Source organism: Eptatretus burgeri, chromosome 9 (genome assembly GCF_056783735.1).
Source record: "Eptatretus burgeri isolate ZD-2024b chromosome 9, Ebu_testis_v1, whole genome shotgun sequence".
Lineage (NCBI taxonomy): Eukaryota > Metazoa > Chordata > Myxini > Myxiniformes > Myxinidae > Eptatretus > Eptatretus burgeri.
This window is the reverse complement of record NC_140969.1, coordinates 18,306,448-18,321,930: the sequence shown is the minus strand read 5'-3', so window position 1 is coordinate 18,321,930 and position 15,483 is coordinate 18,306,448. Positions and strand designations below refer to the sequence as shown.

Sequence of the window (15,483 nt, the reverse complement as noted above, 5' to 3'; positions counted from 1 at the left end):
GTCTTAAATAAAATTGCCGGCGCTAAAGGCCCGGTCACACCTTGACGTTTTAGCCAGCGATGGCAACGTATTAAAATGTATGTAAAACGTTGGCTTACGTTGAAGTTTTGATGTTTTTTTTTTAAAGATTCGGACGTATTCATAGCGACTTGGTCTTATGTATAACGCATTGGTAACAACACAATGTTTCGTTGTGTTATAGATAACTTATACCAATGAATGCTGAACCTGTTGTCGGCCTACACAACCGATGCCCAACGATAGTCTAACTTCGGCATAGCGCGTTGCACGCATCGCCGACGATGTCGTGGCGTAGCCTATTAAAAGGCTGACGCACAACGATTCGAATCATAACTGCCGTAGAAATGGAAGGGTCAACATCGCGGTCACACCTTGGCGATCTTGCCAGCGTATGCTGACGTAACAAAAAGTGTGTCTAAAACGTTGGGGCACGTCGAATACGGTATGGGTAAGTTTGGTATGCGCGAGTAGAACGCTAAATACGCTATCATACGTCGTAGTAAGTAGAGTACGTCAAGAAATTTTGAACATGTTCAAAATTTTACGACGTACTCGGCGTATGACACACGTTCCGCATGCGATGGGGATAAGTTTTACACACGATATGTGGACGCTTACACACGTCCACAAAGGCTACTTATAAGCTACTCATAAGTCGAAACACGTCGCGGTAATGTCTTTTTTACGCGAAACTTATTTATAACTTATGTTTGACGTGCTTTGAACCAATTCTGTACGTAGTCCCAACCAACATCGACGTATGTAGACGTATTCAAATGACGTCTTCCGGTTGACAAAAAAAATAAAAGAACGTGTTTCAAACTTACAACTGCCATATGAAGACGTGTTCCCAGCGGTTTTTGGAATTGGTATATAAAAATGCTGCTCATAAAAGGGGAACCCAACAGAGTTTTCGAGTCCTTTTTGAGTCGATGTCCATGTCAGCAGTAACAGTATCAGTATCAGTATTAGTATTAGTATTAGTTTGTTCATGTTGGCAGTAGTAGGTGAGTGTGAGGGGGAGGGTTTGGGTTATGATGGATCGTCCTTGGATTCGCGTGTCCACGAGTAGGAGACAAGTTTTCACCATTGTTCGAAGTTGTTCGCGTCTAATTTTTAATGGGACTTTTTCAACAATGAGCTATTGCTTGTTTTTACGATTTAGGTCTATTCATAACGGGTTGGACAAATGCACAATGAACTAATAATGTGCGTAGAGCGCTTTGGTTACTTATAGATACGATATACCAACGAATAATTATCGTGAAGCCGGCGTTCACAAACTATGCCCAACGATAGCCTAACTTATCCATGTCGTGCGGCAGTTTATCTTTGCCGGTGACGTGGGGTTTGCTATTCATAGGCTGCCACTCAACGATTTAAATGGCTGCATCTCCACTATTGAAAGTAGATGCTTGCGCTCAACAATTGCATTTTTTTTTTACACTCAACGACTTTTAAACGGTACCACTCAGCTATTTTCATTGTTTACAATGAACGATTTCAATTGCTGTCACTCGCCTTTGTTTTTTGATGCTGGGGTTTGGAAATTTGAAGCGTTTCTTCTGAACGTGTTCAAACGCTCAAACTCGACTATTTTAAATAGACGCTGCCGATGGACAATTGGAATCATAGCCAAGCTAGACATCGAAGTGTGAACATCCTCGTCATGTCGAAGAAAAGTTTGAAGAATGCTGCAAATAAGTGTCCTGGCCGTGGCCGTGGACGCTGACGCAAGGACGATCCATTATACCGACGTCTTTCAGCCTATGAGTAACTTAAAAGTAACGTCTGTCGACGTGTAGCATCGAACGCGTAACGTGCCAAACAACACGTTAATCACAGGTTAGAAATAAGTTTCGGGTACGCAAAACATTACGCCGGCGTGTCTCGACTTATGATTAACTTACAAGTAGCATGTGTTGACGTCTGTCAACGATCGCAGACCGTGCATACAACTTGTGACCAGCGTAGCAGAACGTATGAGTCATACGCTGGCATACGTCGTGAAATTTCAAGCAAGAAAAAATTTGAACACAACCAAAAAGTACAACGTATAAAGCCAACGTACAACGACGTATGGCAGTGTTTTTCAGCGTGCTCTCAATGTTATCAAAACTTACCCATAACGTATTCAACGTGTGCCAGCGTTTTAGAAAAAAAAATTAAAAATCAGCATACGTTGGCTAAAACGTCAAGGTGTGACCGGGCCTTAAGACAGACATGCCGGGGGTGCACTCATATACAATACATCTTAACCTTAACTTACAAATTTTACACTAAACCATGGCCCAGGATCAATGGACTCTGCAAAGAGAAAAGCAGTTAGCAGGGAGCCAGGCTGCTCACATGCAGTCTCTGGCTCATGCAGTGCAGGTGACAGGGAACGTGGCTGGCTGCTCACACGCAGTCCAAGGCCTCCCCCTTTTAAAATGAACACAGTGAACCACAACGGTGCATGGGCTACACAAACACAGTCTCCTGGTGTGGCTGCCTGCAAGGCAGTCCCTGCAGAACACTGAACGGGCACTGACGCAAGCAACAAAACGGTGCACAGGCTGCTCAATGCAGTCCCGTGGAGCAGATGGATGGATGGATGGATGGATGGATGAACGCAAACAAACAACGGTGCACGGGCTGTTGGTGCAGTTCCGTATTGCAGCTGCCATCAGGGCAGTCCCTGCAAATTTGCGCAAGGATCCTGGCGCACATGGCAATGAACAAGGGGGGGGGAGGCAAATCAAAACAGAACGGGGCAAAATGGATGGGGGCAGTAGGCATGAATGGCAAAGGCAGGCAGGCAAGGCATGGCAAGGCTGCTGTAGCAACCACAGCCGGCAGTGAAACTGACCGGCACAGGCCTTGTAGTAAGCAGCTGCAGACGATCCGGCCGGTACAGGCCTCGCAGCAAACAGCCAGCCGATGAAGCGGGCCGGCACAGGCCTTGCAATAACACAGCCGTCGGACGATCCGACCGGCACAGGCCTTGCAGCAAACAGACAGCCGATGAAGTGGCCGGCACAGGCCTTGAAGTAACACAGCCAACCGTTGAAGTTGGCCAGCCTTTGCCTTTCAGTGGAGGTTGGTGGAGGGAGTGCGGTGGTGCTGGCCACTCAGAAGGCGGGCTCGGACCTACCTACATGTCTCCCTCCCAACCTATCGCCTTTGTCTGACACTCTCCATACCCACTCCATTAATTTGTAAAAACCAATTTAGCCCCAATTAATTTTTTTGTTGCTTTTATTTTTTTTTTCCTTACTTCCCCACTATAATTTCGTCCCCTAACCCCCTTTATCGTCCTTGTTCGGCTAACCTATCGTCTCCAAGCCTACTCCCAACCCCGACGTTCCCTTCCCAGAGGGGAATGAGGGAGGGCTAGCATCCTGTGTCGAGGCCCAACGAAGCCTCAGGATGGCTTCCCCAGACTCCAGCGATCTTCAACCAAAGTGGGTCCAGTGGCCCACAACGAGAGCGAAGGGATGGATGGTGCGGAGAGGTACACTTCCTCATCTACCCTAACCATTAACTCTAAAACTACCCCGGGGCTTTCAACAAGCGCCTCTCGCTTAAGCTATCGGTTTTAACAACCCAGATTCCCATCACCTGTGTTGGTGTCCTCGCAATTTCGGGCCTCGCCCCCCAATTTTCTTTCCGTGCCCTCACACGGTCTCATGGCTGGGACGCGTGGCTCCCTTGGCAGGCACTACCCTCTGCCGATTCTCCAGCTATGGCACCCCCGGGCACTACACTGCCTCTGAGCCTACCAGCTCCCTAAACACCGGGGAGTGCCCTCCCTGGCGACTCCCCTGAAACGCTCACGTGGCAGGCTGGCTTCCCGGGCCCCTTTCCGAAGGTCACCCGTGCCCACAGCACTGCCCACGCGGCTAACGGCGCCCCGGGCGCACCAGTGCCCACTACGCTATCCCGGCCCCCCATGGGCCCTTGGCCTACCGCGGCCGACTAGCCCGGCGCTCGGGGTACCCACTCTGCGATACTCACCTTTCGCAGCCATGCTCCCAGCCTGTCAACAGGGCTCCTGCACCCCTCCAAATGGGTATCGAGCCTACATTCCCACCAACAACAAAACGACCTCCATTTTTGTTAATTTGACTACCCCCAGCTAACTCACTTTCCACTGACCCCGGGGTCCCTTGGGCGGGAGTCACTCCTCCCCCCAATCACTCATCGCACCATGCATTCCACATTCGCTCCATTCACACAGACCCGCTGGCCTCACTCACTCAACATGTTTCCTTTCACACCTCACAACTCTTCAACACACACACACACACCGCTTAACTCTGCCATCCTGCTCACTACATCCCCTAACTAACTCGTGCTCCCACGTCGTCCCTTACACTACAGCACGTTCCTTTTAACACTATGTAGCTGAGCTACGTCCCCTCTACACATCCAAAGTCTGTCTATGTCTCCAAATAATCCCATAAATAATTTCCCCTCCTAAATCTCACCTAAAACCCTCTAACTAACCCATTCACGGGCCCCATGAGAACTTACCCCTGCCCCATGAAGCCGGTCTAGCTAAGCTAACCCTTCCCCCTAACTAGTTGTCCATTATGTGCCCTGACCAGGGGGGTCTTCCACCCCATGCCCGGGAATCCTGTTCACCCGAAAGCGAGGCTTGTTTTTTTTTTAATGAAAATGCGCAGCACCAGCGCGGAAACTCGCAACCTGCACACCAGCGCGGCAATTCACAGCCGCGCACCTGTGGCGTGACGTCATGGCAGCTGTTCGCGTCCCTCGTCCCTCTTGGACGGTACCATCCGGCAGGGATTCACCCTCCTGCCGGATTCCAACCACACACGCAGACATGATGTCACCCGGCGCATAAAAAAACACAACCCTCGCGCTTCGAGGGGTTCCCCACGCGAACACATGTGCTCTGCCCGTTGGAGCTGAACACAAGCTCGCGTGGAGAACCCATCCGGTCCAAATCCGTCTACCTGCCTAAACTTTGTCCGTCGCGGGATCGGCAACATTCACCGTGCTCGTTTCCGGACCGGGCTTCACTCCCGCAAGTGCGCACGTGGCGGCCTTGTGCGTTGCACAGCACGGACCTCGCGCTCGCTGCTGGGTGAACCCGGTGCGGTCCCCGAAATAGCTACGGCCGCTACTCGGCCCCTGTCCCTCACATGTCGTCGTCTCCATTCGATCCACGCACACCTGCGTGTCACGACGCTCACACACCACTCCATTACACTCACCCCGGAAGACGCGGCTGCATGCTCACGCATGCCGACCGACATCTCCCTTACATACTGCTCTCTTACACACACTGTCTCTCTCACACGGACCCTTTCACTCACACACGTGGTGACTCTCACACGCGGTGCCTCATCCACACACGGCGTGCTGGGAAGCACGCACTTCGGCACACTTGCCACCACACCACTCACACACGGGGGCGCACTCACACATCTCACCACACACATCGGGACACTCACGCTGGGGACTCGCGCTACCACAAGGGGTTCCGGGGCCTCTATACCCCCCAAGCTGCACGTGCACCCGTTCGCAGCACCCGTCCCCTTGAACTCGCTCGACACGACCGAACTCACCTGGTCATGATCAGCTTCAAGGGGGCAAACTCCCTCCCCTCGTTCCTGGAGGAGGCCATCCAGCTGCTCGCACCGGGTCACGACACATTCGCCCCTGGCGTGCTTTTGGCCCCACGTTTGGGGTGGGGGAGGAACGGGGCCCCCTTTTGCACTATCTCAGCGCGGGGGGAAAGGGGAAATTGTTGATGCCCTGGGGGAGGGGAGTGGCTGGCTGGCTTGGGTCCCGCGACGAGATGAGCGATCCCCCACACTGCAACCTCGTCGCCGACCGCCGTCCTCCCGAGCTCCCTTGCCTGCAGCTCCACCGCGCGCACTTGACTCAACTCCACCAACGCAACGCTCCTTGTCTCCAAAAGCAACTCCACTCGACCTGGTAATTCTCGCGCCTTTATAGCCAGCAGGAGAAGCCGATATGCAAATATGCGGATCAAAACGCGATTGGAGGCGGGGCCACGCCACCCTCTGTTCAGCCATTGGTCGGGCAAAAATGGGCGTGAACCTCCCTGGATCCGCATATTTGCATAAACGGACTTCACCTATGCGCGTTTGGAGGCGGGGCCAAGTCGCCTCGCATTCGCCCATTGGACGGAGGGGAAGTGGGCGTGAAGCGTTTCTGATCCGAATTTTCCCCTCGGAAAGGCCGCCATTCGCGCTCGTGGCTCGGTGTGTTCGGCACCAATCGCCGAACGGTCCCGAGACAGCCCGACGTTCAGTGTTCACAGGTGGTGCGGGAATGGCCATAGAAGTGATGATGTGGGATGAAGTTGTGAAGGTAAAGGCGAAGGTGGTGGTGTGGCATTGTTGTAGTGTGGTGGGGATGGCGTGGTTGTTGAGTTGCTGTTTGTTTGAAATAAAAGATAGAGAAAGAAAAACGACTAACTCAAAGCGCCGCAGCCCGGATGAATCACATAAATTCCCCATATACAATGGGTTTGGGCTAACTACACATGTAGCTATGGAGATATCTCACCTGAGGGCCCTTTAAGGTGTAATGCGAATTTCCACAGCCGTAACAATATTGTTTCAGTTCTAGGAACCGTATGCATACAAACATACAGTTGTCCCCAATTCAGTTATTCCATGAAGTATATTTGCAGATAGAACTCCCTCCTTGTGTATAGTGGGAAGACACTGGGGTGTGTTGCGATGTTTTTTTTAGTGAGATTAATAAATCATTATATCCCATCCACGATGACCCACGGTACCCCCTGCCTGCTCGCACCTTCATCTCGCTTGCTACTCTCGCATGGGCTGAACAAGCACGTGTTCGCCGACTCGCCAAGCCGGCGACTCACTGTCCGAGGTGGAATCTTTGTGTAGTACCTTTTTTGGCGAGTCCGGACACACGGAGTGGGCGGGCTTCGCGGTATGGCCGAAACCCTACCCAGAAAGGGCGGCCCCATGGAAGCCCCATACAATCAGGGCGAACAGTGACGTCGGCTTCACCAAGGCCCCTCCCCGCTAAGGGAGATCTTTAAATTATGACACCATTCGTTTGGAGTTGTCTGGTGAGCTGGAAAGTGAGTCGTCTTGAGGGTGAGCTGGAAAGTGAGTCGCCTTAGGCAGAGCATTAGAGTGAGACAGCTCATCGGCTGATAAAGGAAGGAGGAAGGTCGTGGAGTGGTTGCGCTCTTTGGGGGTCATTCGTTTCGAGTGTGAGAGCTGGGAAGACCTCGACCCGACCTTGACCGGGTCTCTCGTAGGGTCCTGTCTGCAGCCCTGATCCCCACCTCGGACTCCGCTCTACTCGACCTGGGCTCCTTCGCAGACACGGTCTCCACGCGGGTGGCCATGGGCCGAGTCGCACGACCATTGACAGGTGCCGCACCACGGAGCATCCCTTCCCTCCAACACTCAGGTACCTGAAAGAACTGCGATCTCAGCTCACCTCCCTCTCTGGCTGCAAAAGCTCCTTTGCCATACATCTGGGTTTATTTTCGTCTGAGTGTGCGTCTGAGTGTGTGGTGCCATCTTTAAGTAGAATTGCATAAGTGTTTTTATTTGATCATTGTAAATCTTGCCTGTTTTATTCTCGCAACAAATCTGCTCTGTGTCTCCTCTGTAAGTTGCTGTAAAATTGTTGCACGACATCTTTCTCTCATCTTCTCCTGCATAACATCCCCAAAAAACCTGTTTCCTGTACCACACATATATATATATATATATATATATATATATATATATATATATATATATATATATATATATATATATATATATATATATATATATATATATATATATATATATATATATTATCCCTGTGTCGTAAGAGGTGACCAGGGTTGCGTCAGGAAGGGCATCCGGCGTAAAACCTGTGCCAAATCATTATGCGGATCATAACGGATGATCCGCTGTGGCGACCCCTAACGGGAACAGCCCAAAGAAGAAGAAGAAGAAGAGAATATATATATATATATATATATATATATATATATATATATATATATATATATATATATATATATATATATATATATATATATATATATTGGAGCAATTGTATGTGATTATGCATGTATGTCTGTATGTATATCCACTCTTCACCCATTGGTTGGACAGCTGACGTGACATCACCCGCAATTGTAACCTGAAATACTTAACCTAAAGTATCCAGAGTACCCAAAACAACCCTGAGGACCTGAATGACCCCGAGGACCCAAAAGACCATGCAGACCGCAAAGACCTGAAGATCCAAAATACATAAATGACCTCAAGGACCAATAGGACCCAAGACACACCAACGACCAAAAAGACCATCAAGACCCTAAATACACTGAAAACCCTTAAAGACCCAAAAGACCACAAGGACTCAAAATACCGAAAAGACCCAACGGGACTCCCTGGGACCCATGTAAATAATGTAAAATGGGACTTCAGGTTGCCAATAAGCCCCCTCCCTCCCACCCACCCACATACACAAACACACATGCAATCCCAAGTCCTCAACCCCCCCATCCCAACTCTATCTCCTCTCTGCCCCCACCCCCACCACCACACCCAAACTCTGCTTCCCTCCCCCTATCTTAAAACCCTCAAACCCCCTCCCAACTCAAAGTTCTCACCTCCCCCACCCCTCAAAAGGTTCAAAACCCTCGATCTCAGCGCTGTCCCCTCTCTGCCTCCACTCCCCCAACCCAACGATGTCATCCTCTCCCCTTTTCTTCTTCACGTCCTCAACTGCCCCAAACCCAAGTACTCAACCCCCTTCCACATCCCAAGTCCTCAACCCCCTCCCTCCCAATATCTGTCTCCCTCTTCTAACTGCATGCACCCTCACTCCCAACTCTCTGTCCTCCCCTCCCCATTTCTTCCTGTTCTTAACAACGTTACACAGGGAACTTTGGCGCATGAGAAGGCCATTCGGCCTTTCATGCCTGCATTGTTCCTGCCCCCGGGAACAATGCTAAAATTAAATAAAGATGGAATGTTAAATTCACAATCACTTTCCCCTTTCTTCACTTGTCCTCACCATAATTCACGGATCAGTGTTTGTGTGTGTTTATTTGTTTGGCACGCTACTCCTCCTACAGTTGTGGGCCGATTACATCTAGACTTGCTATGTAGGATCAACATGACCCCAATGACTGTATCGGGGTGTTTTTATCTTTGCCGGTGGTCTTGGGGGGAGAGGGAGGGGACGGATGCAAATTCTCTATGTAAATTAATGTTTATCATGTAGCACCGTCTCCAGATGGGAGAGGGTATTACAAGTCTCCACCATTTACAGCACAGTGTTGTTGTTCCCACGTTTTCCAGTGCAGTGAGGTGTTTTGAATTTTAAGCAGGAGGTATGTTTTTACTTCATGCACATAACTTAATGGATTTTTTTTATTTTTGCCTCTACAGAGCTGTCTGTTATTTATACACTGCCAAAATAAAGGTGCGTGTCAGAAGAACATGTTGTGTGCTTGGAACAAGATTGCCTGTCGAGTGGGTACTCTGCTCGTATTTTTATAACGCAGAACACAAAATATTGAACTCTCTATCATTGAGTTGTGAATCAAATTCATCGATTTTGAAGGTTTAAATCAACCACCCCATTTGTCATTGATGAGTTTGGGTTTTTTTAAGGGGCAAGAACTGGAGAGGGTTAATACATATTTTTTAAGCGAATTACAATCAAACTATGGGATAAATGTTGTCGATATCGGATTAAGGGGAAAAAAAAGTGCATACCTTTGTCCAACATAAGTTAAACTAGTCTTTAGTTGATCCTTGGTTTGAGTAAAGAACTCGATTGGGGGGTTCTTCAAGAGGCATTTTTATACTATCTATTTCAAACTCATGTTGCCAGTTCATTTAAAAGTCTTGCCTTTCAAACTCGTATTCCCTGTCCTTGAGCAGAGAAGCTCTCGAGGCAGCTGATGGATCACTATCGCATTATATTATCGGAGAGAGCCATAAAACTTCTCTGAAAGCATGCCCAGATATGTCCTGTGATAAGATATTTTATTTGTAAACAAGTATGACTTGCAATGAGCAGTTCATGCAGGCATAGAGAAGTTGATAATTGATTTGAAAGTGTCCCTTTTCAATTGTAAACAATTATGACAAAACCCAACATTTTTTATTACTGTGGCAGCTGTTTATAAAGAATAATGTTTATGCACATCTCCTTGAAACGTCGATAATGCAACGTAGTTTTTTTTATTTCTTTATTTAAATTCCTCCAAACAAGGGTGAAAGATACTCAAGGTCTTTGGGTTGTATATAGTCCGTAATGTAGTCGGTAATCACACTAATTCTAATCAGCTGATAACCGAAAAATTGCCAATATCGGCCAAGCATGAATAGTGTGTGTTTGTGTGTGTGTTTTTTTTCATAAAGCATAACACATTCTCTCTGCTAACTCCCTTTGTCCCATCCTTGCTCCAACCCTTCCTAATATAGTGCAGCCCTCTTCTCTCTCTCTCTCTCTCTCTCTCTCTCTCTCTCTCTCTCTCTCTCTCTCTCTCTCTCTCTCTCTCTCTCTCTCTCTCTCTCTCTCTCTCTCTCTCTCTCTCTCTCTCTCTCTCTCTCTCTCTCTCTCTCTCTCTCTCTCTCTCTCTCTCTCTCTCTCTCTCTCCTCTCTATCCCTCTCTATCCCTCTCTATCCCTCTCTATCCCTCTCTATCCCTCTCTATCCCTCTCTATCCCTCTCTATCACTCTCTATCACTCTCTATCACTCTCTATCACTCTCTATCACTCTCTATCCCTCTCTATCCCTCTCTATCCCTCTCTATCCCTCTCTATCCCTCTCTATCCCTCTCTATCCCTCTCTATCCCTCTCTATCCCTCTCTATCCCTCTCTATCCCTCTCTATCCCTCTCTATCCCTCTCTATCCCTCTCTATCCCTCTCTATCCCTCTCTATCCCTCTCTATCCCTCTCTATCCCTCTCTATCCCTCTCTATCCCTCTCTATCCCTCTCTATCCCTCTCTATCCCTCTCTATCCCTCTCTATCCCTCTCTATCCCTCTCTATCCCTCTCTATCCCTCTCTATCCCTCTCTATCCCTCTCTATCCCTCTCTATCCCTCTCTATCCCTCTCTATCCCTCTCTATCCCTCTCTATCCCTCTCTATCCCTCTCTATCCCTCTCTATCCCTCTCTATCCCTCTCTATCCCTCTCTATCCCTCTCTATCCCTCTCTATCCCTCTCTATCCCTCTCTATCCCTCTCTATCCCTCTCTATCCCTCTCTATCCCTCTCTATCCCTCTCTATCCCTCTCTATCCCTCTCTATCCCTCTCTATCCCTCTCTATCTCTCTCTATCTCTCTCTCTATCTCTCTCTCTCTATCTCTCTATCCCTCTCTCTATCCCTCTCTCTATCCCTCTCTCTATCCCTCTCTCTATCCCTCTCTCTATCCCTCTCTCTATCTCTATCTCTATCTCTCTCTCTATCCCTCTCTATCCCTCTCTATCCCTCTCTATCCCTCTCTATCCCTCTCTATCCCTCTCTATCCCTCTCTATCCCTCTCTATCCCTCTCTATCCCTCTCTATCCCTCTCTATCCCTCTCTATCCCTCTCTATCCCTCTCTATCCCTCTCTATCCCTCTCTATCCCTCTCTATCCCTCTCTATCCCTCTCTATCCCTCTCTATCCCTCTCTATCCCTCTCTATCCCTCTCTATCCCTCTCTATCCCTCTCTATCCCCCTCTCTATCCCTCTCTATCCCTCTCTATCCCCCTCTCTATCCCCCTCTCTATCCCCCTCTCTATCCCCCTCTCTATCCCCCTCTCTATCCCTCTCTCTATCCCTCTCTCTCTCTCTCTCTATCCCTCTCTCTATCCCTCTCTCTATCCCTCTCTCTATCCCTCTCTCTCCCCCTCTCTCCCCCTCTCTATCTCTCTCTCCCTGTCTCTGTCTGTCTCTGTTTCTCTCTCTGTCTCTCTGTCTCTGTCTCTGTGTCTCTGTGTCTCTGTGTCTCTGTGTCTCTGTGTCTCTGTCTCTGGACAGTGGTTATCTCCGGACATATCCAGGTGGTGGTTATGTTCCCCTGCCTTCCTCACTCCCCCTCCCTGCTTTCCCTCTCTTCCACCCCGTCTCTCTCTCCCACCTCTTTTGTCCCCTCCCAATATTCCCGTCAGTGAAGCGACGGGTGTTATTTGCTCGTAAGTAAATATCAGGCTATATGGTGATATGGTTATGTGGTTACATCATCATAGGAGGCTTGGGGGTGTCTAAGGTAGTGTCCCAAAACTGTCATTGTCACCATACTACAAAGTGCCTCCAGTGGCTTTTATTGACAATTTTATTGACAAACAATGAGAACAGACCATGTTATAGCCTCAGCAATCTTTTTTTTCCCTCCATTGCTTTTGTGTGGCAGGGTTTCTGTTGCTTGCATCATTAGAAAATTTATTTATCTGTGGGATCCTCTTTCTTCCTTCGAATGGACCCACAGATATGACTGCCTGTTTTAAGGAGTATAATTGACTTTTTAACAAGTTGTACTCTGTTGAAGTTTTTTTTTTTGCACAGTCGAGGCTTGTGGAAGAGCTACTATACTGAACAGATCAGGACGTAACAGGACAAAAGAACAGTAGAGAGAGGGGGAACACCAATAGCGGAGTTGAAGCCCAAGGTAAAGGGAGACTTGGACAAACAATGGGTGTGGGGAGGAATGGGGGGCAGGAGAAGATGCATGAGATGGACAAGATTGATACAGGAGGGAAAAACTCAATCTCAAAGGAGGAGGGGGGGTGTGGGAGTGGTTTAATGGGTGTAGAAATTATTATAGTTTTGGATTTGGGCAATCTGAGATACTGGTGAACAGTTGTCTTGAAGACTTGGAGGGAAGAATGAAATTGAAGAAAGTGTGGAAATTGGTTGCAAAGGTGGGACAAAAATAGCAGAGTGAAGGTGAACGGTGATCCTGGATTTACATAGCTTCACTCGAAGGGGTTGATCGTGAATTGTCTGCTGGTCCGTGTAGACCCTGCAGAAACCTTGGTGGAGGGCAGGGGGTGGGGGTAGAAAGAGGGGGTGGGGAAAGAGCAGAAGGGTGCAAGACCAGAAAAGCGGTGGTGGAAGACAGAGACCATTGACCTGTATGTGATGGGAAAGTGATAGGCCCATAGACTCAGCTTCATCGTGGGAAATTCCAACAATCTTAAAAACCGTGGTTTCCACGGTGTCAAGCTAAGCAAGGTGTGAGGCAGGGGAGAGTAGTATTCCATTATGCAGATGAAAGCCTTGTTGGTGCATAGAAGTTCAGTTGTGCAAAGGAAGAACTTTGCACGACGAAGGATGCCTAATTGCAACTGGCTTTGGAGGCCAACTTTGAAATATGGTTAAATGCCCAAGAAAGATAGGAATTCCAACCTTGCATAAAATGCTACATGCAATTACCATTATTATTATGATTATTATGCTTATTATTAATTATTATCAAATTATTTGGCAATTTTGAGGAGCAACAGAATGGTTCATATGAAGTTATTAATACAGAGCTGTCTCTGTTTGCTTTGAATGCACGTGGATGAGAATCCAATTAACTGTGTGTGGTTGCAGTTCTACAAAATGATGGGATGCAGCATTCCATCCAGTTTTAAGATTCACCACATTGCTCCTCAAGGACTGCACTGTGGTGAAATTGACACTTTCAACAATTTTCACTTTTCATTCGATCTCTGAGGGTGAATTTCCAAGGCTCAGATCAAATATTATCTGTGCTGGTCTTTTCAGGATGTTTTGTGTTTCTTGCCGCTCTAACCTGATATGTTGGCAGATGATGCGGTTGATCTTTTGTGGAGCAGTCCTTACTTGAAGAAGCTATCTCATCATTTGAAGGCAAACCATTGACCTTGAATCTGTTGAAAGTTAAGAAAAATTCTAGAAAAGTGCATTTTGTATATTTCTTGGACTACAGGCCCAGTCTTCAACCATTGAAGACAGCGACAAGTCCTTGGACTCTCAAAGTCCTACGGAAATGGATTCGGATGTCTGTTTCTTCCCCGGGGTTCTGCAGGTACTTGTCGGTTGACCTCTGTTTTGGCTCGGCCTGCTAGCACCCGGTCTCTGATGTTGATGGGCCTTGTTGCATTATCTCTACATGTTTCATGTCTTTGTAATCTAGAACCGCTTTACTCCAAGCAGCTGCCTGTTTTTCTGACTTCAGCTGTCATCAAGTGTCCACACTGATGCCATCGTGTTCCCTTTTTCTTCTGTCTCTAATACCTTTGCCCTGGCTTATTTCACTTGGGAACACTTTTATGTAGCTTGGCGTTTCTCCTTTCTCTCCTAATGGCTCTTATCAACGTGAACATAAAGCAGCTGCAGCCTGTGGGCCTCAATGATCTGTCCACATGATAAGCTGTTCGTTTGTGTCTGCCTTTTGCTCTGGATATATTTGTTTGGGTTTTTCCTTTGCTTTTGCTATCTTATCCCTGTCTAAGATCACTTTACATAATACTTTGTGTTGGAAAGTATGCTTATGCTTGGAAACAGATCTTGCTCTTCTGGTCTTCTGACATGCCTAGATTTGGTTTACAGAACTGGCACCAATATGTACATGCAATTGGAATATTTTTTGATTTGCCACCATGACATTTGAGTGGACACTTCACTCAATTTTCTAAATGCCATGCTAGGAAAAATGTTTTCAGTGCTGTATTTTACATTTGTTGTTGTTATTACTATTAAATTGTTTTCAGGTGCCTTCCAAACCAACAGCATTGTGTTCTACGAAGCCCAAAATAAATGAAACCCAACAAGCCCCCATCTGGAGGAACTGCGATGAGACTGACAGGGGCACAACTCCAGTGACCAATGATGGAGGTGGTTCTCGTCATGACTCTGAGAGCACACGGCACGACTCTGAACCGGAAGATTTATTGTGGGATGACTTGCTTGCTGCTGCTGATGATGTTAATTCCACGGGATCGTCTGATAGTGAAGCTGGGAGTGCAGTACGGCACACCCGCCGGGTACCTCATCAAGACCCCTTCACTCAGGTATGGATTTACTTATTCCACTTCTTTGTGTTTGGGGTATACTGAGAAAAACTTGGCTAAAGGTGGTGGAAGAAGAAATGTGGGCAAGGGGAGATGCAGAAAATAGGGTGAAGTGGAGAAGATTGTCATGGGGCCTGCAAGGCTAACCCCCGCTTTAGCAGGGAAAATGGCCTTTACATGCTTGTGTGTGTGTGTTTGGGGTATGATTTTGAGTGGAAGATCGTGTTTTTTTTTTGTTTTTTTTTTGTATACCTTGTCGAGGCTCGTATGAGAGCTAACGCACAACTCACAGCAAGGGGGCATGAGACAAGAGGGGCAGGAGTGGAAGGGACAAAACAGTGGGGAACAGACACATTAGGTGAACTGTGGAAGGGAGAGGGATTGGGATGGGATGGGGAACATGGCGAAGAGAAGATGGACATTACAGGGACTTTCAGGAAGG

The 15,483-nt window shown here is 47.9% G+C and overlaps 1 protein-coding gene across 6 annotated transcripts in view; it reads left to right on the top strand.

Annotated features, from left to right (window-relative positions):
• Positions 1-15,483, top strand: part of LOC147019643 (protein PHTF2-like) — a 114,698-nt gene that overhangs the window by 81,784 nt on the left and 17,431 nt on the right. For 5 of the 6 annotated variants that reach the window (XM_085894233.1, XM_085894232.1, XM_085894231.1 and 2 more), the window contains 2 exons: positions 13,958-14,056; positions 14,742-15,041. In XM_085894233.1, coding sequence (XP_085750359.1) covers positions 13,958-14,056; positions 14,742-15,041 — 399 coding nt within the window. The remainder of the gene's footprint in view (positions 1-13,957; positions 14,057-14,741; positions 15,042-15,483) is intronic. The other variant, XM_085894234.1, reaches the window with a different exon arrangement.